At 45.2% G+C, this 23,556-nt stretch overlaps 10 protein-coding genes across 10 annotated transcripts; 4 read left to right on the top strand and 6 right to left on the bottom strand.

Annotated features, from left to right (window-relative positions):
- Positions 1 to 228: 228 nt before the first annotated feature.
- On the bottom strand, positions 229 to 1,096 carry V1508DRAFT_358884 (uncharacterized protein; the record flags this gene model as incomplete). The annotated part of the gene is made up of 2 exons (XM_066937083.1): positions 229 to 673; positions 729 to 1,096. Coding segments are annotated over 2 exons (813 nt in total), but the record flags the coding sequence as incomplete, so codon positions are not given.
- Positions 1,097 to 1,160: 64 nt separating this feature from the next.
- Positions 1,161 to 2,009, top strand: V1508DRAFT_423157 (uncharacterized protein). The gene has a single exon (XM_066941134.1). It carries the CDS (start codon positions 1,544 to 1,546, stop codon positions 1,892 to 1,894), a length of 351 nt encoding a protein of 116 aa, XP_066793969.1. The 5' UTR covers positions 1,161 to 1,543; the 3' UTR covers positions 1,895 to 2,009.
- A 3,421-nt stretch (positions 2,010 to 5,430) lies between these two features.
- Positions 5,431 to 7,335, top strand: V1508DRAFT_423152 (sodium bile acid symporter family-domain-containing protein). The gene is made up of 4 exons (XM_066941133.1): positions 5,431 to 5,984; positions 6,043 to 6,185; positions 6,235 to 6,321; positions 6,377 to 7,335. The coding sequence occupies exons 1-4, from the start codon at positions 5,693 to 5,695 to the stop codon at positions 7,031 to 7,033; spliced, it is 1,179 nt and encodes a 392-aa protein (XP_066793968.1). The 5' UTR covers positions 5,431 to 5,692; the 3' UTR covers positions 7,034 to 7,335.
- A 693-nt stretch (positions 7,336 to 8,028) lies between these two features.
- V1508DRAFT_434373 (Rhodanese-like domain-containing protein) lies at positions 8,029 to 8,648 on the bottom strand (the record flags this gene model as incomplete). The annotated part of the gene is made up of 3 exons (XM_066942021.1): positions 8,029 to 8,207; positions 8,280 to 8,394; positions 8,448 to 8,648. The coding sequence occupies 3 exons, from the start codon at positions 8,646 to 8,648 to the stop codon at positions 8,029 to 8,031; spliced, it is 495 nt and encodes a 164-aa protein (XP_066793967.1).
- Positions 8,649 to 10,872: 2,224 nt separating this feature from the next.
- V1508DRAFT_423145 (uncharacterized protein) lies at positions 10,873 to 11,834 on the bottom strand. The gene is made up of 2 exons (XM_066941132.1): positions 11,400 to 11,834; positions 10,873 to 11,302 (listed from the first exon to the last, which is right to left on the bottom strand). Exons 1-2 carry the CDS (start codon positions 11,739 to 11,741, stop codon positions 10,976 to 10,978), a joined length of 669 nt encoding a protein of 222 aa, XP_066793966.1. The 5' UTR covers positions 11,742 to 11,834; the 3' UTR covers positions 10,873 to 10,975.
- A 2,151-nt stretch (positions 11,835 to 13,985) lies between these two features.
- On the bottom strand, positions 13,986 to 15,271 carry V1508DRAFT_232682 (S-adenosyl-L-methionine-dependent methyltransferase). Its single transcript, XM_066936324.1, has 5 exons — positions 14,919 to 15,271; positions 14,768 to 14,872; positions 14,359 to 14,701; positions 14,138 to 14,299; positions 13,986 to 14,078 (listed from the first exon to the last, which is right to left on the bottom strand). The coding sequence occupies exons 1-5, from the start codon at positions 15,123 to 15,125 to the stop codon at positions 14,044 to 14,046; spliced, it is 852 nt and encodes a 283-aa protein (XP_066793965.1). The 5' UTR covers positions 15,126 to 15,271; the 3' UTR covers positions 13,986 to 14,043.
- An 821-nt stretch (positions 15,272 to 16,092) lies between these two features.
- On the top strand, positions 16,093 to 17,692 carry V1508DRAFT_423138 (uncharacterized protein). Its single transcript, XM_066941131.1, has 2 exons — positions 16,093 to 17,323; positions 17,395 to 17,692. Exons 1-2 carry the CDS (start codon positions 16,192 to 16,194, stop codon positions 17,655 to 17,657), a joined length of 1,395 nt encoding a protein of 464 aa, XP_066793964.1. The 5' UTR covers positions 16,093 to 16,191; the 3' UTR covers positions 17,658 to 17,692.
- A 399-nt stretch (positions 17,693 to 18,091) lies between these two features.
- On the bottom strand, positions 18,092 to 19,871 carry V1508DRAFT_423135 (uncharacterized protein). The gene is made up of 2 exons (XM_066941130.1): positions 19,554 to 19,871; positions 18,092 to 19,481 (listed from the first exon to the last, which is right to left on the bottom strand). The coding sequence occupies exons 1-2, from the start codon at positions 19,722 to 19,724 to the stop codon at positions 18,468 to 18,470; spliced, it is 1,185 nt and encodes a 394-aa protein (XP_066793963.1). The 5' UTR covers positions 19,725 to 19,871; the 3' UTR covers positions 18,092 to 18,467.
- Positions 19,664 to 22,118, top strand: V1508DRAFT_232674 (MFS general substrate transporter). Its single transcript, XM_066936323.1, has 2 exons — positions 19,664 to 20,597; positions 20,651 to 22,118. Exons 1-2 carry the CDS (start codon positions 20,155 to 20,157, stop codon positions 21,666 to 21,668), a joined length of 1,461 nt encoding a protein of 486 aa, XP_066793962.1. The 5' UTR covers positions 19,664 to 20,154; the 3' UTR covers positions 21,669 to 22,118.
- Positions 22,119 to 23,166: 1,048 nt separating this feature from the next.
- Positions 23,167 to 23,460, bottom strand: V1508DRAFT_399342 (uncharacterized protein; the record flags this gene model as incomplete). The annotated part of the gene is made up of 1 exon (XM_066938256.1): positions 23,167 to 23,460. One exon carries the CDS (start codon positions 23,458 to 23,460, stop codon positions 23,167 to 23,169), a length of 294 nt encoding a protein of 97 aa, XP_066793961.1.
- Between the last annotated feature and the right edge of the window lie 96 nt (positions 23,461 to 23,556).

Here is a 23,556-nt window from a genome sequence, read left to right as displayed (position 1 = left end):
CACGCTGGGACCTAGCCCCGCGTGTATAGAAGCAGCAATGCTTCTGTGAGTGCAAGTCCCTCGTGGATTGGAAGCCCCTATGGGGTCAAAAGACTTCCAAACACTCTGCTTAATTTCGCATTTTTGCGGGTTTTGCGAGTTTTTGTGGGTTTTTTGCTAGGAGTAACCTAAAGACGGATTACTACATACAATATCAAGAGATATTAAAACCACGTCATGTTCTATAAGCTACAGTATGACGCACGTCCTCTGATTTGTAAGGTGTGGAAACTTTTCCATTGCAGATTCCTTATTATTTGCCCTTTGTTTCGATTTTGTCTCCTCAGGAAAATATAATAGCATTTGATTATAGAGACCAATATCGATATTTTGTCCGTCAGCTGTGATGAGAACTTTTTGCCTGCACAGTGGACAACTGTTCTTGCGTTGACGTTGCAGCTTGACTAGACACCGAATACAGAAGACGTGGCTGCAATCGAGACGAACTGGTTTGAAAGCAATAACATAGCATACAGGACAGATATAGTCATCCAGCTGTGGAATCACTGATAGCAGCTGCTTAGTCATTGTGGAGTGAACCGATTTCACTATTGATGTCGGCGTTGAACGCAAGGAATTGTGGGAACAAAATTCTGAACAAGCAGAACAAAGTTCTGGAAACGTTTCTTGCGTACTACTGATAAGTCAGTCAACTGAATAGTTGCTCAGGCTGTGAAAAATTTCCATACAACAGTGAGGTGTTTTCGCCAGACGTTTTCGAAATTTTTATAGCAGATATCTGATTGAGATCCTGACATTCAGCAGATTGCAGCAATGTGAAGTTCAAGTCCCAGAACAACTCAAGAATAGCCTTGCTTTCGGATGACTTAAGTCGATCTATAACATTGGTTTGCCGAATTTGGTCCATAAACCGTGTAAATCGTTCGTGCGCTTGCTCCACACCTCTCTCGCCTTGATCTTGTCCAAGTCTAGAGAAGAAAATATCGGCATCAATATATAACCTGAAGATCTCACGCCATGCGTAAAGGTCGTTTTTCTTCCCAAGCGGAGATACCACACGAGGAAGCCTTCTAGAAATATTGTTTACATTGCACGTCGTGGAGGCTCTGTAAGAACCAAGCAACGATGGAAAGCGAAGTTCAAGACAAACATCAATATGCAGTCATTGTTCAGTTATAACTTCTCCAGTTCAAGTGTCCCACATCACCATGTTAGTCTTTCTAATTTAAATGCGGACAGTGAGCAATCCTCAATACCTAATAAGGCCACACCTATAGGTATGACTTTCACCGTCCACAGATTAATTGAAGAGTTCTAATGCTGTTGATAATTTGTAGAGGTCGTCTGTGTACGAAATGATGATAGTCTTACTGTTTCGGATAGGCAAATACAGGACAATGTCAATGGTGAGTCTATCAAGATATATTTCTCTAACATTGCAGCTGATGCAAATTTTCCCAGAAACTCATTCTCCCACTGCCTCTGCATCTGACTTGTTGGTTCAATTTAGTGCTCAACTACAAGAGAGAGTGAGCAATCCGAGATGCTTCGTCTATTAGCATTAAAGGCGTATTATCAATATCGATTGCGAGGTACTGGAAAGATGGAAGCCTCCCTTAAGGTCGCCGAACACATCTATGACAAACAAGACTATACGGCAAGACTGGTTCGAAGATGGGCAAACTCTTTCGAGCACACGGGGAAACTCCCCACTGCTGGTCATCGGGGGAAACATGCAAAGCAACGATCGGCACTCTGCGATGAAGATGTTAAGCGGAAATGCATGCAGTTCCTCAGAACAAGAGAACAGTCCACGCCCTACAGTCATTCTATGAGAATAATTTGTATCCTGGGGGTTTTCCATTGGCCGCCATTCTCAAGATGTATATTTTGATGGGCATGAGAGACATGATGTCGTGCAATATCGGACAGCATGGGCAGCAAGAATGATGTCATACCGATTGCAGATGAAGGAGTTCGCTGGTAACGACTGCGATATAGTGATTGAACCTTGTCTCCAAACTAGTGCCAAAGAAATTGTACTGGTGACACATGATGAATGCTACTTCAATAGCAATGATGACCCTGCCATGACTTGGAAGGCAGACGATGAATCGGTAATCAAGAAGAAAGGCCAAGGGATGGGACTAATGGCGTCGGACTTTTATTGTGCTTGCCATGGTCTCTGCGCTTCGATGAGTTGTGCGCGAGAGAAATCACAGAACCAGTGAAAATGCGTGATGGATATTGGAACTCAGATGACATGGTCCAGCAACTTATGAAAGCGATCAAGATATTTGAAATGTCGCATCCCGACTGTATTGGACTTTTCTGCTTCGATCAGTCAAGCAACCACAACCATCAGGCCTACCTCCAGACGCCTTAACAATCACGAAACTAACACTGAATGACAAGATAAATAAGATTTCCATAAGGCAAGCATATTATATGAACGGAGACCAGCGAATTATGCAAGACATTGTATATCCAAAGGACCATGTCAAAGCTGGCTTGCAAATAGGGATTCGGACGATTTTGAAGGAACGGGGTCTATAGAAAGACGCATTAAGGCTGAGCTGCGGTGCCAAAGCAAAATTATTGACTTATCAGTGCCAATGTCATGCTGCGCTAGTCATATCTTGGCGCAGCAGCCAGACTTCATCACGCAGCCGTCGCGACTAGAACTGGAGGTCTGCGAGGGGGCACCTCTTTGAATTGTATCCAAAGTTCCACTGTGAGTGCAATTTCATTGAGCGCGTGTGGGGCAATGCCAAGTGGCAAGCGCGAGCAGATTGTGACTACTCCTATGCACAACTTCGAGCTCGGGTGCCGACTATTCTGGATTCAATGCCAGTTGGGCGTGTCAGGCGTTTTGCACGACGAGCCTGGCAATTCATTGAGGCATACACTAGGGACCTTGACGGAAACATGGCGCAGTTTGCAGTCAAAAAGTATAAGTCACATCGAAGCCTGCCGGAATGGCTAGATTTGCAGAACTGAGTGATATCAACTAATATTGAATTATTGACTTATTTGTGGTATATATTGCTTAATTATGTCTATAATTCATTGGAATTATAATTAGCCTTTCTAACCAATGAGAGTAAAGTAAAATCAAGGTTAGGGCGCAAAACTGGGTTAGGGTTGCGAAATTGTCGCGACTAAACTTTTTGCACCATACTCTTATCTACAATTCGCTGTGCCGTTATTGCAATGAGTATTGACACGGACTCGGACACCTAAACATAATCCTACACCTCTAGAGAGGTACAAGTCTAGGGCCTATGATAGGAACCTGACACTAAACGACCTCGATCCCAAGTTCTTTGTCTACAATGGATCAGATATCAGGGAGTTCGACGTTGCTAATGATAGGCATAGCAATCTGAGGAAGAGTGCGTGGCAAGAGAGTACAATCGTGCGTTTATACATAGCCTCGATTTTTTGTACCAATACTGCTTTTATGAAACTGAGAACTGCGACGCTGGCCTGTAACTCCCCTCAGCTTGAGATCCAGTCGGCCTGCGTAGCGTATTCGACGTGCACTATTATTGCCTTTTTAATCAGCATTATCGGATATTTAGCCGCAACGTACGGGCTTTTCGGCAGATGGAGTTGGTGACTCAAATCCCTGAGTACAGATTTCGTCATGGGCAAGCATTTCAGTAACCGTGATCTCGAAATATCATTCACAGGCCAACCTCAATTGGCACAACCAATTCAGTGATTGCATTGCCGCCGTGCAAATTTGTGATCAGATAAAGACTTGGCTAAACGACAATCCTACTGGCAGCCCTGTGTTGGTAGACTTTTGGAGTGATGGAGAGAAAGTGATGCTGACTAGATGGGGTGGAAGTCGAAGCAAATGACTGGAACTGCTATGGGTTTTGAGATAGTACAATCAGAGTTGTGAGCCCTACAGAGGAATGATTAGAGCAACACTAAGGGTTAGGGGATACGTTTCGATCTGTACTCCTTGTTACAAGTCACGGACGGTGAATATACAGTAAAATCTCGTTATAGCGAAGACTTTCAGTTCGTTGTATCGAGGCTTGGTTATACTAAGGACACCACTTTAGCATGAAAAGTATGCTCCAATATCTTGCTGTTGCTGTAATAAGTTTTTTTTTCCATTTCTATTCTCTCATGTGTAACAAGGTCTTTAATAAGAGACTGATTTCCATCATTCTACTGCTCTTCATGAATGCGAAGCTTATACAGAGCCTCAATTGTCTCAGAGACCGATATTTTGGGAAGGATCTCAAGCTCTTCGACTGATTCCTGCTCAATTTCGGGTTCAAATGAGCAAGAATTTGTTCAATATCATCTTGAACAGTCTCATCTGCAGGATCTAGAAAGTTATTAATATCCAGGCAACTGAAGTTTCTCAAGGCTGTTTGATATATCTGCAATAGCTGGCTCGGAAGAATCCTCAACTCCTTCTGCTCAGCATATTGGAAGCAACTGATAATAATTGCAGTTGATATGTCAATCTCCCAAGATCGAATCCTGAAGTGCTTTTAGGACATTCATAGTACAGATTGGATCTCTTGCTGCGTCATATTCACGAAGCATATAGTAAACCCATTGTCGCTTACAATAAGATTTCCATGCGGATAATCTCTTGACTGGCTCTGATGTTGTGAACTACGGCCTCGTGCGTTCAACCGTTTCAGAATCAAACCATCGATGTCATTCCTCCATAACAGTTATCCAAGTTTTCGATTACGAGGCCAGACAAGGTTTAAATTATGAAAGTTAACACCCGCAGCCCGAAAAGCACGTGGAGTCTTAGCAGTTCCAATCACCAAGTTGCTGCTGTATCAGAGTCGCTCTGGACACGCGTCTAGTGGTAATGGTAGATGAGTCATGATAAATTAGAAGAACTGGTTGCTAGCTTGGTACAGACACATAAGGATAAATTTCCGTGAATGGCAATGGCGGCAAGATGCTATACCGGCCACTGGGGTGTCAGTAGAACGACTGTTTAATGGTGGACGCGATTTACTAGGCTTATGGAGGAATAGGAACTCATTGAGCACGGATACTATGAGTGCGCGCGTCTGGTGTTACTGGGACGATTAATTACGAATAATGCACATTTTTAGGGATCCCCACAGACGGACGATTTAAACGGCCCTGAGAGAGAAAGACTAGTAAAAAGTGTATTAAATGCATGCCACAGTCCCCAGCATTGAAATTTATAGGTTACAAAGTGCATAACGTATTTCATAAACCGGTGTGCTACACAAGCGACTGTGCCATTATTAATCGCTAGTGATGCATATCATACTTCAATAAAACCGAACCCTCATTCTCACATTTACGCTGACTGAAATCAATCGGGATGACTCCCTCACCCTGATCTCATTTGGTATGATATGATACGGGGCAGGTTCGACTGCGGCGTTGGCAAGCGAAAGTTTGCTGGAGTCACTACTGCCAAATGATTGGTCGATCATCACTCAGCCTTAATCCCTGCGGCTACTTTTTTGACAATCGACTATCAAATCCAATGGTGAACTACAGCATCATAATAAACGTGCCATGACCATTACTTGTAGTCTCCGTTTTGCTGTATCTGTCTACATGGTACCTTAACTTGTTTATAGGACAGCTACTAGTAATTGTTTCGAAGCAGATCAGACTCATTCTCCTACGTCACAACAGCAAGCAGACGCTGTGTATAAACATGGAAGTTTCGACGAGCGACGCATCGCGCAGTACAGAAGTCACGAATCCCCCATCCTCCACGCAAGGCATGCAATTAGAGAAATCATATGTCTCCCAAGATCTGGAGAAAGGCGAGAAAAATGCGCCGGCAAAGAAGGAGTCAGTGTTTAAAAGTTTAGGTATCCTGGATCGATTCCTTGCTCTCTGGATTTTCTTAGCCATGGCTATTGGCATTATACTCGGCAATTTTGTACCGAATACTGGTCCTGCATTGCAGAAGGGTAAATTCGTCGGCGTCTCTGTTCCGATTGGTAAGATACACGACGAGCTTAAGTCCTTGATACTTCGTCCTGCTAACTGAAGTTGTAGCTGTCGGACTACTAGTTATGATGTACCCCATCCTCTGCAAAGTGAGATACGAGAGTCTTCACCATGTGTTTCGCAAGCGCGAGATCTGGGTCCAGATACTCTTCAGTATAATAGTAAATTGGATAATCGCGCCGTTCCTGATGGTAAGTAGCACTTGTTGTGTGGTCTGAACTTTCAATAATGACTTCAAAGTTGGGTCTGTCATGGGCCTTTCTTCCAGACAAGCCAGGCTTACGAGACGGTTTGATTCTAGTGGGACTGGCAAGGTGCATTGCAATGGTAAGCTGTCATGCTCTTTTCAACCTTACAGACGAGAAAAACTGATCTCCGGCAGGTCTTGATATGGACCGGACTTGCAGGCGGTGACAATGAGTATTGCGCAATTCTTGTGGCTGTCAACTCCGTTCTTCAAATGGTGCTCTACGCCCCACTTGCCATCTTTTTCATTAAAGTCATCAGCCACGCAAGCAATGCTAATTCTGTTTCCTATGCCACAGTAGCTAAGAGCGTCGGCGTCTTTCTTGGGATACCACTGGGAGCGGCTATCGTTACACGGTTTACACTTCTCCGGCTTACGAGCCAAAAATGGTACGATACAATGTTCCTTAAGTGGGCAAGTCCGTGGTCTCTGATAGGCCTTCTCTTCACTATCCTCGTTCTCTTCGCCTCTCAAGGTCACCAGGTCGTCCACCAGATCGTCTCCGTTGTCCGAGTTGCCGCACCTTTAATTGTATACTTTGGTACTGTATTCTTTCTCACTATGCTAGTAACGTACAAGCTTGGGTTCGGCTATAAATTAAGCGCGGCACAGAGTTTTACAGCAGCGAGCAACAACTTCGAACTGGCTATTGCCGTTGCAGTCGCGAGTTTTGGTGCTAATAGCGATCAAGCTCTAGCATCCACGGTGGGTCCTTTAATAGAGGTCCCGGTTTTGCTAGCATTAGTGTATGTAGCAAAGTGGATTGGCAAGAGACTAGGGTGGGAGGATTGAGTATTATTCATTGGCCAGACTCTCTGGTGCGATCAGTGCACTGTACGTGTTCATTATCTAATAAAAATTCCTTCTACGAGAATCCATGGTTCAGGTATAGAATACTGTCAGTTGCAGTATGGAGTCTACCTAGATACTTAAGGTCATATTGTAGTGATGTTTCCGCCGCAGGCCCTTTTAATGCTACAAGGGGTTTACAGCTTCATTATCACGTTATACTATCACACTACTACTCAGGTCATGGTAGTATATTATATATACCTTATTGATGTCCATGGAACAGTAAATATATTAAGATCAACTTCGATTTGCATCAACCCCGTCCTTAGTTCAAGCTTGGTCACATCGTAAACCACTTCAACGGCTCAACCAAGAATATGTTGGTGACATACTCCGCATTGGTATGAGCTGCTGGAATTTCAAGCTAGTAAATCATAAAGGCTCCGTAAGGTTAATATTGTGATATAGCGTCCAAACGTGGTTGCAACAATGAAAGGAAATGAACACTGACCAGAGTGCCAGAGACAATTCTAGATGTAGTCGATGTCTGACCCTCACAAATGTCGGGAGACATCAACTCATTAGTTCACAGCCGACCTTAGTTGATATTTTGATTCATCGTGTATTGACCTGATATAAATAGAACCGTTATAATATAACATATAATTTGATCCGGAAATTCACCAGATTTACATGGACTTTCTTGCCTGAATTTAGCATCACACACTCCTCACAGCAGATTTTGATCAACTAACAATTTACTCAAAAGATGGATCAAAGGTAGATATGAGGAGTCAAATTTTAGCCGGCCTATTGATGCTTGCGTTCTATTAATATAACGTCCGTAGGTCGTATCAGCTATAAGTCCTTTATTGATCCCACTTTAAAACGAGGCCCTTTCATCGGGACCTGACTCACATAAGAAATCAATATAACAACTAATTTCTGAATGGCACGTAGTACGACTTTTCCTCAGTCCGACATCCAGGTGACGGCTATGTATTCCAAGCTGATTCTTCATACTCATCCATTAGCTGGGTGTACTCTTCGCCAGCAGCTGCCCAACCCTTGATGCCACCTTGCAACACCAAGCTCTTCAATGTCGAATTGTTTTGCTCCACAATGTAGTCTGCCAACCAACCGGCTGCGCGAGTTCCTCGCCCTCGAGATGAACCTGTTGTCATCCATTAGAAGACAGCTTAAGCGATGCGGCTTTGAACAGGGCGGCCTTTGGGGCATAACTTACCGCAGTACCACACCACATCTGACACTTTCGCAGCGGTGACCAAGGAGTATAGTGCAGGGATTGTCGGATAAAGGCTTTGCGCAGGAAGGTTCAGGGAGCCACGGATTGTACCGCCCTATCACGGTTGGTTAGCAACTTTCCTTCCAGGAATGCCGGAAAGTCACATACTTCGTGGTCGGTCCGACGTAAGTCGACGAGGACAAAGTCTCTACCGGGAACCTTGCCAGCTCGAAACCACTTAAGAAGCTCCAAGCGGGTGATGGAGGCGGCCGTAGTCCTTGCCTCCGGATAAGCTGCGTGCCAGGGGGCCTCTATCTGAGACCTTACTTTGTTAGCGTCATTTGTGTTTTCGGCTAGAGTTGTTGCCATGGACGGGTAAAAGACAAAGATAAGAGCGAGCGGAGACTGGATTAGCAGTGGAGTTGATAAATATGGAGGAGATCTCGGAGAATTCAAAATCTCTCGAGAGGTCGATCAGTATGTATCTCACGTTAGGGCATTTCACCGCCTTCCATTTGGCTCAATGACTCAGGGCGCTGTCATAGGACTGAGGATCAAGGTCTTAGGGTTATTTCGACAATTAGTTCTATGACGATCCCATATGTTGCTTTTCACGAGTGCGTGCTGCAACTTCACTTAACTCCTGCCAGAGCGTCTCTTACTGCAAGTAAAGGCTGATATAGTGAGTGAGTGGGTGAGTGAGTAAATGATATTTCAACGATTGGTAATATCATGCTTGTGAAGGATATTTGATCCATATCCTGTAGCACTGCAGCACTAAAATCGGTTACCTGATGCCACTAAAAAATAGGTCTCGACCGTGACATTGTGGATATAGTTGTTGAGGCCTTGCAGCTGGCGTGTTTGACTGCTAGATTTTGTTAGGCATTGTGGAGGAAAACGATATCGATAACGATTTAGGATTATGCAAGGTACTCGATAGCAAATGAGAGAATTTCAAAAATATATCCCTGTATTTTATCAATGCGCTCTGTCACCCAGTTGACGATATCATATCTGCCATCTGGCCGGCGATATGATATACGATATAGACAAAACCCGCCGATATTCTATCGTATTCAGTGATACATGCACGAATCTTGGGCTCTTGACATAAGGTTGGCAAATAACCAACAACACAAAGCTCGAACGAACCTGCCGAAATCTGAATTCATTCTCCTCGTCATCATCATGAGGGCCCCGATTCAGAATCATTTCCTTTGATCAGTCAGGTTTCAGGGATAGATGAACCATCGTTTTGGTCACTTAGGACTTATATCTCCACTGAGGACTTTGGCAACAAGAACAAGCACGCATCTCGAAATAAAGACAATCAGCTCTCCAATACCCGGCTGATATTATGATAATAACACAGAAGGGAACATATGCGCACAGACAGTCAACGTAACAGTGATATGATGGATAAGCGGACAGATATCAAGCAAAAGGCTGTGTGACAAAAGTTTTCTCTTGTACATTAAGACCGCAGTCTCTAACCGTAATCCCTCAAAATGTATCCTCAAACCACTCGCGTTGCAAGAAGGTTGCGAATAAAAGTTTATGTTGTGAATTGCGAATAAGAATAATATTCGTATATTCGTAGGGTTTCGGAGACGTCTAGCCCTAGATACCCTTACCCAGTTTCTCTTCAAAAACTGTATTTTACTTTCACCGACAAGCGAACTGATAACTAGTCCAGAGAATCCTCACGGTTCGAATGCAAAGCGACTGAGCTTTCAGGGCATCGATAGCTACGTTAGGTATCTGGCGCATGTGCTCAATCTCATAGTCACCGACATTCTTGCCAGTTTAAAAGCTGACAATCGTGCCACGGCAGAGCACACTTGCGATCTCATGAATGAAAAGAGCCAAGACATTGGATCACATTCTGCACTCTCTCGGCTCCGAATTATGGCTATGTGACGAAAGAACACAACAGTGGAAGATTTTGTGCCAGCCTATTAATTTGAAAGCGAAAATGATTGAGTATGACGTGGATACCCGTTGGAACTCCGCATATCGGATGATCCGAAACGCGCTCGAAGCTAAGCAGCAAATACGGAACTGGACGGAGCATAATCAAACTTACTCTAAAGTATTTCTTAAATTATTATATCTTATACGTGCGAATATTGCGAATAATTACGAATAATTTTTTTTATTCGCATTCGCATTCTAAGCATGAAACATCCAAATATTCGCATTCGAACTGCGAATATATTCGTCGTTCGTGTCTACCCATAGTTAAGCTTGGTAAGAAGACGATTTTATGTTCATCACTTACAAAAGCCTGTGACGGTTCCGATAAAATTCCATGTGCACACTCTTCATTCTTGCATCAGCGATAAGGTTATTAATATACAACCCTACATAGCATTTTACTTGAGAAGATGTTTTGTTTTCAGTGGAAACTGGACAAAATGTGGACAAAATGACATCAGGGTGTCTAGACTGCAGAATTTGACCACATTTTCAAGGAATTCCCTGCCACCACGTTCCGAATAGCAAACCAAGTTGACCAATTCTGCCACGAAAATAGCTGACATTAGAGTTTTCCTGAGCAGCTCCAATAGTGCACGGTGTCACTTATGAGTTAGAATTATGGTGATTACTCGATATTTCTATGGATTACAGATAGCACGCCAATAAGTATATATTATATATGCAACATATCTACTATGCCACCTTCAATGTAGTCAATAATGATCAGCACCGCTCAATGACTGATCCATAATGGCAAAAACTTTCAAGTTATCTACGGCACAGTCCATACCCACAGAGCAACCAAGTTCGGCGCTGGCTTGTTCGGCATTAATATTCAAGCCCATATTGGCGATAATTGCAGCTGCACGTACACACGAGGATGTCCCGGGAGCAGGCATCGGAAGCACCATATCGGCATGCAGTAATTCGGGAGCGGATATTTGCCCTCGGGACACATCTCGCGCGACCGAATTTTGAACTTCTCTGGCCTCGTCATTCTTGACATCGGCAGACACAATGACATTCTCGTAAGGCTCATCCTAAAATCTCCAGTTAGCCGGAGAACAAATAGTTTGCGTACAATTTAGGACAGTGCTCCCTTGACAACGACGCCTAACTAAATAACACGTTACTCGCCTGTCTTGGTTGAGTGTCGAGCAGATCTAGTCGCGATGTTGACTCCGTGTGGTCGATGGACGGTGGAGACAAGCATGTGCATTCATGCCCCGGTCGCAGCTGCTCAGTGATACATGACTGCGCCACGCCACGGCTCAACAACATGGCGATCAAGTGCTGATTCTCTGCCGCAATCTTCCTCGCTACTTTTTGGATATGAACATTTCTTTCTATCCGGATTTGATCGCACTTCTGCCATTGTTTCTGCAGCTGGTCCACGTCGTGCATCCGATCAGCGTAGCGGCGACGCCGATAGTGATTTTCGCGAATACGCGCCGTATCTTGTTGTACCTGTGTCGGCATGTGGACTTCGTGAGAAGAGTGTACCAGTGGTAATCTCTTTCGTAACAGCTAACCTTGGAGCTTATGGCTCTTAGATGCCGAATGTGTTGAAGTGCCACTTATGAAGTGCTGTGCGACATCCAGCTATTCTCCCCCAAATGTACCGACTTTTCCCCTAACCCATATGACACGAAACCCTTTTGTATAATTCAGTACCTGGTCGTACCTGCTGGAATTGTAAAAAGAATTTTTTCGGCTATGCCCAAAGCAGACTGGAATGCTCAGGGTTCAGGGTTTATTAGAAACCTTGTTTGAACCCTGAAACCCCAGAGAGGCGTGGCAGGATGAGCACATTAGGTTTACATGGCTTCGTTATTTATTGGGGGCAAATCCTAACCAAAACTACAACCAATAACAAAAGAGTGGACGTCAACTAGTGACTAAAATAATTCAAACCAATGACAAAAAGAGCGGACGTCAACTAGTGACTAAAACGATAAACCAATAACAAAAAGAGTGGACGTCAACTAGTGACTTGAATTCAAACCAATAACAAACAAGACCGCCCAATAACAAAACGGGTCGAAGAACGCAAAAAAAGAAACACCTATACCGCTAATGACGCAAAAAAATCGACAAAGAACGAAGGGTGACGACCGTACTACATTGACAAGGCAACACCTAGACAGACAATCAAATCGGGGTTGATCAACTATATAGACCGATGACATTGGTTTTGCGGTCACATAAAATAATACGACCTCGCAGCATCTCTCATTGTCTGGCCGTCTGCTGAACGTGTCGAGCCCATTGCTTCTTGATATGGTCTCTTATATCTGGCGACGAAGTTTCCTTGATTCCCAATAAAGCTGGAAACGTCACGCTGCATTCGCGGATTTGATCTAGACCCATCGCCAGTTGCCCAGTTCATAATCTCACGCACCTCCCTCGATGTCTCGTCATCAGTTTCATTGATCTCAGGGTTTTCCGACGCCATAAGCTCGAAAGAGCCCTATTCCTCTGAGTAGGTTGATGAAATCACTACGGGCTCATCGTCATCCCCAACGGAATTGATCAATTCAGAGTCCGAACGGACGCTTGTCGTGCCCCTACTGCTCGTGCCGCCAATGTCAGATCCACCTAACAGAATGAGCGGCAAACGCTCCTGGAAGAGTGCACTACTGAATGCTGCCGTCAGGGTGCGGGGACGAGTAAAACGATATTACATGTTTGCACATGTACCTAGATTTGAATATGAAGGAAGGACAACTACATACTCCCTGTACTTTATCCGCGTGATAGACTTGATCGCGTTGGCCCACAAGTTAAGCTCAAGGGTTAGGGAACAAGTCGGGACATATGGGGGAAATAAGTCGAGGATTGCTGTGCGGGTTACTCCACGTGATGAGAAAGTGATCACGTGCACCTACTAGGTCGGGCGGGCGCCACGACGGAATACTCAGTCGCTGATAATATACCTTATCGGAGTCACTGAATAGTCTCATGCCGATTGTTTCCGAGCGATCCTGGACTCTATTTGTCCGGACGAATTGCTTAGCATCAAATTTTGTTCTCAGACAGCCACCACTTCACGAATTAAATTAAACATCAAATCACATCCTGGCCTCGTCCTGTTCTGATTCTCCTACTGGATCATCACTACGGCGAAGCTGGCCGGATGAGTGCACTAGGGCCGAACGAAGATAACGTCCTTGAAATCGTTACGAGAGGAGAGACGAGGTAAGTGAGGATTGCTCGTGACATGGTCGATCAGTTGGATACCCGTAGATATCTCTTTTATTGGGACGATATATAAAGATGACTTTCGCCCATTCGGATTGTAGAGCAAATATTTTACCCCTTCGGCCTTCCGAATTAATATGTCGGTCGTAGCTGGGCTGTCAAATTGTCGCTCACTGAGCTAGGTGAGAAGTAACAATTTTATTGCGGAGTCTGCCGATAATAGTGTCCTGTTCATGATATCGGGATTTATGGTAATGTTTGGATACCATGGCAAACGTAAGATCGTTTCACTAACTCCATTCGCAGCTGCAACTAGGCGACTGTCTGGTGCACCGGCGTACAGTAAAATATACCATGACATTAATCTGTATTCACAGGAAAAAACAAGCTCGACGCCATTGAGCCTTTTAGCTACCGTTGGGAATTTATGCCCTTTCTTCGGGCTACTCCTGTTATTACAATAACCCAACCAAAAAAGACAGGAGAACAATGTACAACTATCAACTTACCTGCCACCGGGGATCTCGCAGTGCTGCGGCCTGGACAGTGTGATTACTAATTCGATGATGTATTAGACACCTCATTCAGGTTTGATGGCGTACACTTGGAAGGAGCCTTTAAAAACCGCACGTTAGATCCCTATTGTATGATATTTAGCATGCATATGGTCTGACCTGCCCATTCATTGAAGTCGAACATAGAGTTCGCTCGCCCCTGCAACTGTTCAGTGTGCGAACCACAGCATGAAGCGGAAGAGACCTCTGAATCGTTCTTTTCCGCCCGCCACAGTTCCTTGTAAAGGTTGAGGTCACTGTTCGTGTTCAGAATCGTTACACCTGAAGATTGCAGTCAGCAGGCATAATCAACTATGAAAAAAGGTGGAGGTGAACTTTGCCTTCAAATCCTGCATCTTTGAGGAACCGCTCATAATCAAGAACTTGACTAGCTCCTGCAATGCATCCGACATATAGAGATAGATCCTCTCTGACCTCAATTGGGAGGTCCTTCTTGGCGAGAATATCGCTAATTGCAAGCCTTCCTCCCGACTTTAAAACCCGGAATATCTCCCGGAAAACAATAGGCTTGTCAACATTAGGTACCAGATTGATTACACAATTACTGATAATACAGTCTGCTACCGAGGAATCTAATGGAATAGAGGTTATTAATGCCTCAATGAAAGATGCATTAGAGACTCCAGCCTTCACCGCGTTTTGACGAGCTAGGTCCAACATATCCTGCAGGCTGTTAGTCAACGACACATCACATTGATTTCGAACTTAAACCGTGAATGCACATTATACCTTTGTCATGTCAATACCAACAGCTTTTCCATCAGGTCCAACTTTTGCTGCGCTTAGCAAGACATCCATTCCACCACCGCACCCTAAGTCGATGACCGTTTCGCCCTATGAGAGTCAACAGTTGTTCGACAAAGCCATTTATACAACATACAGTCCTTATGTTTGCGGTTGCCAACGGATTTCCACAGCTGAGTGCGAGATTCGCATTCTCGGGAATAGATCGAATGTCTTGCAGCGTGTATCCGAAAGCTGTCGCGACTTTTTGATAATATTTATCTGAGAGATTTGTGAGAGCGGTGTGGTTAGCAATCTTTCCGTAGTGTTCTTGAACATGACGATACAGATTCGCTGCATCCATGACGAGTATTTGGTGTGTTATGGTGCTCTTAATCTTTGACTAATAAGTTGCATAGACCTCCACCATAAGGTTACAGAGTTATATAAGGCTCGATGGAAACACACATATATGTAGCTTCCAGAACAGAAGGTTCATCTCACTTTCGTCAGATGAAGACGTCACTGACGTCGTATCCCTTGATTATGTCACAGAGTCTGATGACGTCACCTAGCTCCGAGCCGCGCGTATGCGTGTTCGCTTCCCACCATAATGATAATCACTTACTTGTCCCATCCCAAGGCAACAAAGACTGTTACCGGAGACAAGTGTTCTGCGGCTTAGGAGAGGTCATCGATTCCGAGAGACTCATTTCATTTTTATGAATTGCCGAATATGGCACACACACCTCATGCCGCAGCATTGTTTGAAAAACGTTTGGCAATGTACCATAACAGGATATAGAACCTACAATTGTACACATAAATCGGGTACAGCTTGCCGTGCCTTGCGTCCTAGACAGGGCAGTTGGCTTAGAGATGGACAGTCCAGAATGGCCGTTACGAATATATCGCAAGCGAGCCCTCATCGAGCACAACACGTCACGTGTTCCATTAAAGATGACGGTCGTGGTTAGACATCATTTGCACTAAACTATGAAATGATAGGGCTAACTTAATTAGGCTAGCGTAATAATTTGTGGATTTATCCGATCAAGGCGGATACAAGGCGGATTTATTCGACAAGATAATGGATGGCGGATATTCGCATTCGACGCAGCCTACGAATTACTCTACATCGCTGACATCGAAGAGATAAAGCAATCTGCGGTCATACCATGGATTTAGAGTAGCTATCGCAATGCCGAGCTAGCCAAGTAAAATGCAGATACAGACCAAGAGCGGCGCAGCAAACTTTAAAGCCTCATAGTTCACGCTCAATCTAATTAAGGTTAAGCCTGCGGTACAGAAGCTTGCAAAAAGGTGTGACAACGATAATATATATAGGGGAACATTTTTGTGCGACAAAATATTAGTATAGACGCTACATTTAATAATAACAATTCGTATAAATCGAACAGTAAGCACAGATGGACCTTGGCACAGATATTACGCGCGAAATCTCCTTTCATCATTTAAATTCGAGTCCTCATAGTAATCCACAGACGACGATTGGGGGTGATGATGGGTCTACTATCCCTGCGATTGAACCTGGCAAGAGCGCCGCGGTGGTCGAGGCCGAGCGAGATGCTTCGATCCGTTCGCGAGCATCACGAAAAGGCCGAAGTGATGTCGAAAACCCGCGGTCGGCGCCCTGTTTTGACATAGCGAACGACCCACTCCAGCTCTCATCGCGGATAACGTCCTTAAGCCAGATCAATCTTTTAAAGGCCGGTAACGTGTCTTGGAGACGAGAACAAAGTCGGAACGGACCTTCTCTTAGCCAGTCGCAAAGAACCTCAAAGATTCGGAAATTTTACGCGGATCAGAATGAAAAAATTCAACACTTCCTCAAGCCGGTGGATGAACATCTGCGCGATGCTCGCGACATTCAGGACGAGACACAGATGCGATATCGGATCGCGGTCGTGGGCAGCTTCGTGGCAAATATCGTCTTGTGCGGTTTACAACTGTATGGCGCCATCTCCTCTGGCTCGCTGTCCCTGTTTACGACGATGGCTGATGCTGTATTTGATCCAATGTCAAATGTCGTGCTGATGGCGTCCAACCGCGCCATAAAACGTGTCGATGGCCGTAAGTTTCCGTCCGGAAATGCAAAGATTGAGACTGTCGGCAACATCATATTCAGCTTCCTGATGTGTTCGGTATCGTTTATTCTAATTGTGTTGTCGATCCGGGACTTGACAGTCGCTCAGCAAGGCAACAACAACACGACTAGCTTTCACCTACCGTCCGTGATCGCAGTAAGCATAGCATTTGTGACAAAGTTGTGTTTGTTCTTGTATTGCTGGACGATCAAGCACATATACTCGCAGGTGCAGATCTTATGGGAAGACCACCGAAACGATCTGTTCATCAATGGATTTGGTATCCTGACGTCTGTTGGTGGCAGCAAACTCGCTTGGTGGATAGATCCAATGGGTGCGATTATTTTATCGTGTCTGATCGTATTTCTTTGGGGTCGCACCGCATATTCAGAATTCCAACTCTTGATCGGCGTGGCTGCTGATGCACAAGAGCAGCAGCTAATTACTTATATATGTAAGATTCTACCCCACGTTTCGATTTATTTCCCCACAGATTATTTCGTCTAACATACTCTACTCTCGCAGCAATGACCCATTCCCCTCTGATCTCCCAAATTGACACCGTACGCGCCTACCACAGTGGAGTGCGACTGGTAGTCGAGGTGGATATCGTCATGGACCCGAACGAGACCCTGCAGACGACACATGACGTGTCTGACGCGTTACAGACGAAACTAGAAAGCTTGCCTAATGTTGAGCGTGCGTTTGTGCACGTGGACTATGAAACCACCCACAAGCCGGTGAGTGGCCTTCAATCTTTCGGATTAAGGAGTTTTCTTATTTGCTAATGTGATGTTCTAGGAGCACTTCTTGAAAAAGGAGTTGTAAGATCTGCCTGGGTTATCGTCCATCAATCTTTGGCCGGAACTTTACTGAATATCGGTTGGATCGCGAAAGGGCCGTACATTTTAACTACTCGCGATATCTGTGGACAAGAAGAGTTCAGTCGAGCGTCTGCGCAAGGTGTAAGCGTAACTCGCAATGATGAAGAAGAGTGGACAGGAGTGGACAGAACAGCTTGATGCAGCAACGGATGATATGGGATATGGCAGGACTTTATATTACGTTCTTGGCATTGGAGGTCACCCTGATCAGAAGGGGGAATAAGTAATCATATAGTAATAATCACTCCAACAACGCTTGTTTTGTCGGTGCCAACACGTCAAGTACATGGTCGACGTGTTGTCTCAACTTTTCCATTATTTTCTTTTTAATTGATGATTGAAGGATTCTGTTGTCTAATTTCTTGCCCCTTCATGGGCAGCGTTTTCATTACACTGGTGGCTTTCGGGATCACAATTCCATTTGCATCACAGTGATTTATCGATGATTTAGCCCATGTACTTCGAACGTTGTCAGGACTCTATTGGTACTTGATTGGCAGATAATTGCCGACTAAATTTGAATCAAGCCAGCAGTAGTAAGGATCGTTTTAGTCAAAGTTTCAAGTAGGTTCCGCCTCAATAAAATTTCTCTTAAAAGAAGAAAAAGCTCATTAATTAAAGAGAAAATAATGGAAAAGTTGAGACAACAGGTCGAGCATGTACTTGACGTGTTGGCACAGACAAAACAACGTTGGAGTGATTATCACTATATGATTACTCATTCCCCCTTCTGATCAGGGTAACCTCCAATGCCAAGAACGCTATATAAAGTCCTACCATTCCTCCTCCAATCATCCTACTCCACTTTCCTCCAAACCACACAGTTCCCACAAGAGCGAGAGTGGAAATCCACATGATTCCCAACTCGGCTATATTCACAGAGCCTGCCTCAAAATTGCCCCCAGTATCAACTAGCACGATTCCAAGACAAAGCGTCAAAAGAAAGATGTTGCTTCCAACAGTATTTGCCACGAGGATACCCCCATGACCGCGGAACCCGCTGAGCATGGCAATGAATTTTTCGGGCAGGGTCGTCGCGACCGAGAGGATCACAACTCCGAAGAAGAAGTCGGAAATTTGCAACTCGGTTGCAATCGAGGAGGATGTGTGGGAGAGAACATAGCCAGAGAGACAGACGGAGATAAAGCCTAAAAGGAGGTGCGAAATATGATACATTACGCCACGCTTCGGGCTAGTCGGGCGTGCTGGACGAGACGGGCGTGAGGGGCGGAGAGGCCCGTGAGAAGACATTGTAGTTTGAGTACGTAGCGGACTGAGTTGAAAGCCTTCAGATGTCCCATCTATTTCACGGTCATGTGGCATAGCTGCTTCCTCTATGTCGCTAGTATCGTCGCTCTCTCCCTCATTGTCACTCTCGTCACTGCTGTCATCAGAATCCGAGAGTTCTGGGGCAACCATCCTCCCATGACTAATTCCCCACAAAACGGATACTATATACAGGACGAATGCCGCAATCAGTGAGCCTCCGAACACTTTGCCGGCAACTCCTTTAATTACTAGGGCAATCACAACAATAGTAGTCACGAGGAGCAAAATAGTACTATAGATCTTTGAGCTTCCGTCGAATACGATTCCACTACTGCCAGCGCGATGGAAGAGAAGTCCAAGTGAAAATGCACCGAGAATATTGGAAATTGTCGACCCTATGACATTTCCAAGTGCGATAGACGAGCGGCCCCGCGACAGGGAGGCGATCACAACAGCTAGCTTTCAACGATTAAGTCAGCCGCGATACCAAATATAGAGAAACAAAGAATTGGACAAAGCGGATAATTGTACCTCCTCCCATTCAGCACCTGCAGTTAGGAGTGCGACAAGAACCTCCGAAATTCCAAGGCGCCTCGAGACGATCGTGGTGTGGTCGACGAACTTGTCGGCACCGAATTCAAGTAAGAATAGAGCACAAACAAAGGCCGCGATATTGAAGATGACTGAGTCCCAATTGACCATTCTAGACGTAATTGCGAGACTTCATGACAAAACTAAGAGAGTATCTGTGAATGGATAATTATTCCAAGATGCGCAGGTTTCATGTTATCGCGTACAAAACCCTGCAGGTTTACACTTTGCTCCGCACAGAAATCAGAACGTGCTTTAGGTGATTTGGCTGCGCGGCTCAAGTAGCAGTCTCAGTGAATCTCCGATAATGCCTCCATTGTGTTCGCCCGTTAATCAAGGAATCCATGGTACCGCTTATCAATCGGGGAGTGAGGCGAGCTAGACCAGCCAAGTGCCGTGCTGGCGGTATTGGCCAGAGAGCGACAATTAATATAACTTTCTCTCAATGCTCATCACATATTTGCCCGACTACTGGCGTCGGGCCGTTCTTTTTAAGAGGAGCCCCAATGTCCTACGAGAGTTGAGTTCGTGACCGCTAGCTATGGCCTGCGAAGGCGAACCAGCGTCGTCATCGTCGTGTCTTTCCATTGAGTCTACGGATGAGTTCCTACCTCGCCGCTCCAAATTTGTTCAATTCCTCCACGAAATTGGATTTCTTACGCTTCTTAAAGCGCCCTATGATGTTCGCATTCTTCTTATCCAGCACACCGCCCGCAGCTTTGCATTTGGCACTTCCACACTCATCACGCTGTATTTGTCGGCGTTGGGATTCCCAGACCATATCATTGGACTATTCATGACGGCGACGCTGATCGGGGACTTGGTAATCTCGTCTGTGCTGTCGCTCTTTGCAGATACACTTGGAAGACGGAAGATCTTGATGGTAGCTTGCGCGTCGATGTGTCTGTCGGGACTGATTTTCGTATTGTCCGATAATATCTACGTGTTATTTTACTCGTCAATTATCGGAATCATCTCGCCAAGGTAGTGTTCTGCTTGCTTTATCATTTATCCCACATACTTAATGCAGAGTCTAGTGGTAAGGAAGTCGGCCCATTCCGTACCATTGAGGAATCAACTGTTGCCCACCTCACCCCTGACTCTATGCGCTCGGATGTATATTCCTGGTATGCGCTTTTCGGTCGTGTCGGCATGGCGCTCGGCACGGTGTTTTGTGGTAGTCTAGTCGAGGCTCTCCATGATCGCGAAGGGTGGAGCAATGTCGGCGCGTATCGAGTAATCTACTTAGTGTATTCATTAATGGCGTTATTTATGTTTGTCGCGTCATACTACTTGTCTGAAGAGTGCGAATTGGAGTCCTTCAGAAAACGCGTGCGAGGCGTTGATGATGCGATATCGTTACTGTTGCAGGATGTGGAAGAGCCACAGGAAGTCGCGCCTGATGACACACTCATAGCGGAGGAAGTCGTGGCGAGTAAGCCCAGAACCACACGGATAGCGGAGTATCTTCCTACACTCTCTGCTCACTCTCGGAAGTTATTGTTGATTCTCTTGCCGCTGTTCTTTCTGGATTCATTCGGCGCCGGTTTATCCGGAAATGGTTGGCTGTCGTACTATTTCAGCCGAAAATTCCATGTAAAGGAGGGATCCCTTGGGAGTATACTTTTCTCCGCCAATGTCATCGCGGTGGGTGCCGCACTCGTGGCGGCCTCGATTTCCAAGAGGATAGGCCTTGTCCAGACTATGCTCCTCACTCACATTCCTTCAGCAATGTTGTTGGGCCTCATCCCCACTGCAGGCAACTTTCAGATTGCCGTATTGCTCTTCGTCATTCGCGCTGGCACCCACGAGATGGACCAGGCCCCCAGACAGGCATATGTTTCGTCCATTGTGCTGAAGGAGGAGCGCACCACTATTATGGCAATAGTGGGAGTCGTGCGCACGCTCTCAATTTCTACGGGACCCATAGTAACTGGCATGTTCGCAGAACAGGGGCAGATGTGGATAAGCTTTGAGCTGGCGACGGCGGTGAAGGTACTATACGATATTGGAATTTTATTATTGTTCTTGGGGATGAAGTTGGAGAGTCATTGAAATTCCGCTGCACTACTTGAACTGACGGCACTAGACCTGCTAGAGAGTCATATTATCTGCAATCTAATGATATGATTGTATTTTCTGTTGCGAAATGCGAGTGAAAAAACATTCAATTCCGTACCAAGTTATGCTGAGCCCTTATTCTAGTTATGAAGTGTAATACTGAAGCGAGCTCGTGGGTTGTAGTGCACGGTAGGGGTTCAATGACAGAATCCCTTCCGGAACAGCTCGGCAGTTAAAATCTAGCTTTGAAGTGCGCTGGGAATGAGTTGCGATCTCATGCATCCGTCTCTGATACGCTGGACAAGTACCAGTGGGAATCGAACCGAGATAAACTATGCAACAAGTAGATGCTTTAACATTTAGTAATATAATTACTAATATACTAATAATATAACTTGATTGATCCGTTAAGTTTATTATTTAATAATAAGGATAATTTATTAGATAACTTACAGATTAAATGATAAAACTTTATCTGGGTTTTCTTTAAGAATTAATGGTTGATGCATTGCAAAAGTTCTAAACGTATTCCAGCATATAATCTTTTGAGTGTTTTTTACTAAATTTTGAGGAAATTACACGCAAGATTATGCGCACGGGCTTATTATTCGTCTGGTGCCGACGTCGAGATCTCAATGAGTGAGAATTCCATCGAGAATTTTGGTTCAGGCCCATACGATATCATATATGGTAATATGTATTACCATATCGCTAACATTACTGTACACACTGCGATCTGAATATCTGTCGCTAGCTCTTGCCAAATGTTCCCTAGCTAAATACATGAATTCAGTATTATTCGCAGGCTAAAATGAACTCAGATAGTCTAACTAGATTGGTTATCTTAAATGCCATAGATCATAAATCCATTCCGATCACTATTCAACTAAATCCCTGTTTGCACAATGCATCTACTCTTGTTCTCTAGAAGCTTCTCCGGCGCATCAAATTCCATCACCTTCCCCGCCAATATACAATCCTGTCAGAATCAATAATTGTGTTCAGTCTACGAGCAAGCGTCCAAATAGTCCGGCCTTTGAATTCCTTCCTTATCGTCTCCTGAATAATCTGATTCGTCTCAACATTCAGCAATTAAAATCTTACTCTCTGTCAGAAGTGCACGCGCCAGGGACTTCAACTGCCGCTGGCCCACACTAAATTTGAGCCACCTTTGTTCACTTTAGCGTAAAGTCGACCATCCGTGGTGGCCCGATGTGACGAATGGTCGGCATTGTTGCCGGCATGATGTTCGAAATCGTCCTCCTCGTCGTTCATCGTTGCGAGTGGGTCCTTTTCATCCCCCGTCTTCTCTTTCAACGTCGCACTGTTCGTTGCCATATACATTGATCAGCTGGTATTCGCCTTGTCCATGACTTCCGCGAACAGACCTGTCTGGATGTCTTTGCCCTCACGTAACAAGGTGATACTGTCTTCCTGCGAGAGCACAGAAATCGCATTTTGTCGCCATGATCTTGGTCTTGCCCGCCAGGATTCAGGCCGCACCGGGAACGTTGTCGAGGACATGCCTGCCCGACATGCTGGTCCACTGCACTGAGCGAGTCGTCGAGGGCCAGCGGTCCGCACGAGTGTACAGTGCTCTTGCCAACGCAAGTCTCACTTCTCGGCGACCGGACAGCGAAACGCCTTTCTCACCCAGAATCGTATTGTCACGATATGGCAACGCGTCAAAATTCTCGAGCAGCGCGTAGGTGCGGACAGTCCTTTCGTAGAAATCCGCATCGAACCGCTTGCCGAAAAGAATATTATTCTTGACTATTGCGTTCATAATCCATGGGAGCTGGTCGCAATACGCGATCTGGTGCGCACGGTGACGGATCCGGACGCGCTGTGCAGGTCCCCTAAAATGGGAAGAAGCGATGTA

The sequence above is a fragment of the Lipomyces doorenjongii genome, assembly GCF_038497915.1.
Source record: "Lipomyces doorenjongii strain NRRL Y-27504 unplaced genomic scaffold V1508scaffold_55, whole genome shotgun sequence".
NCBI lineage: Eukaryota > Fungi > Ascomycota > Lipomycetes > Lipomycetales > Lipomycetaceae > Lipomyces > Lipomyces doorenjongii.
The sequence above is the reverse complement of the archived record's forward strand: the minus strand, read 5'-3'. Positions and strand labels throughout refer to the sequence as shown.

Excerpts from the sequence above, each read along its gene's own strand:
- V1508DRAFT_423157 (XM_066941134.1), top strand. The coding sequence starts at position 1,544 with ATGCTTCGTCTATTAGCATTAAAGGCGTATTATCAATATCGATTGCGA.
- V1508DRAFT_423152 (XM_066941133.1), top strand. The coding sequence starts at position 5,693 with ATGGAAGTTTCGACGAGCGACGCATCGCGCAGTACAGAAGTCACGAAT. Across the intron at positions 5,985-6,042 it reads CGGCGTCTCTGTTCCGATTG|CTGTCGGACTACTAGTTATG; the intron begins GTAAGATACACG and ends CTGAAGTTGTAG. Across the intron at positions 6,186-6,234 it reads TAATCGCGCCGTTCCTGATG|TTGGGTCTGTCATGGGCCTT; the intron begins GTAAGTAGCACT and ends ATGACTTCAAAG.
- V1508DRAFT_423145 (XM_066941132.1), bottom strand. The coding sequence starts at position 11,741 with ATGCCGACACAGGTACAACAAGATACGGCGCGTATTCGCGAAAATCAC. Across the intron at positions 11,303-11,399 it reads TCGACACTCAACCAAGACAG|GATGAGCCTTACGAGAATGT; the intron begins GCGAGTAACGTG and ends TGGAGATTTTAG.
- V1508DRAFT_232682 (XM_066936324.1), bottom strand. The coding sequence starts at position 15,125 with ATGGATGCAGCGAATCTGTATCGTCATGTTCAAGAACACTACGGAAAG. Across the intron at positions 14,873-14,918 it reads CAACCGCAAACATAAGGACT|GGCGAAACGGTCATCGACTT; the intron begins GTATGTTGTATA and ends TGACTCTCATAG. Across the intron at positions 14,079-14,137 it reads CGACTTCAATGAATGGGCAG|GCTCCTTCCAAGTGTACGCC; the intron begins GTCAGACCATAT and ends CGGTTTTTAAAG.
- V1508DRAFT_423138 (XM_066941131.1), top strand. The coding sequence starts at position 16,192 with ATGGACCTTGGCACAGATATTACGCGCGAAATCTCCTTTCATCATTTA. Across the intron at positions 17,324-17,394 it reads GCAGCTAATTACTTATATAT|CAATGACCCATTCCCCTCTG; the intron begins GTAAGATTCTAC and ends CTACTCTCGCAG.
- V1508DRAFT_423135 (XM_066941130.1), bottom strand. The coding sequence starts at position 19,724 with ATGGTCAATTGGGACTCAGTCATCTTCAATATCGCGGCCTTTGTTTGT. Across the intron at positions 19,482-19,553 it reads CAGGTGCTGAATGGGAGGAG|CTAGCTGTTGTGATCGCCTC; the intron begins GTACAATTATCC and ends AATCGTTGAAAG.
- V1508DRAFT_232674 (XM_066936323.1), top strand. The coding sequence starts at position 20,155 with ATGGCCTGCGAAGGCGAACCAGCGTCGTCATCGTCGTGTCTTTCCATT. Across the intron at positions 20,598-20,650 it reads ATCGGAATCATCTCGCCAAG|TGGTAAGGAAGTCGGCCCAT; the intron begins GTAGTGTTCTGC and ends TGCAGAGTCTAG.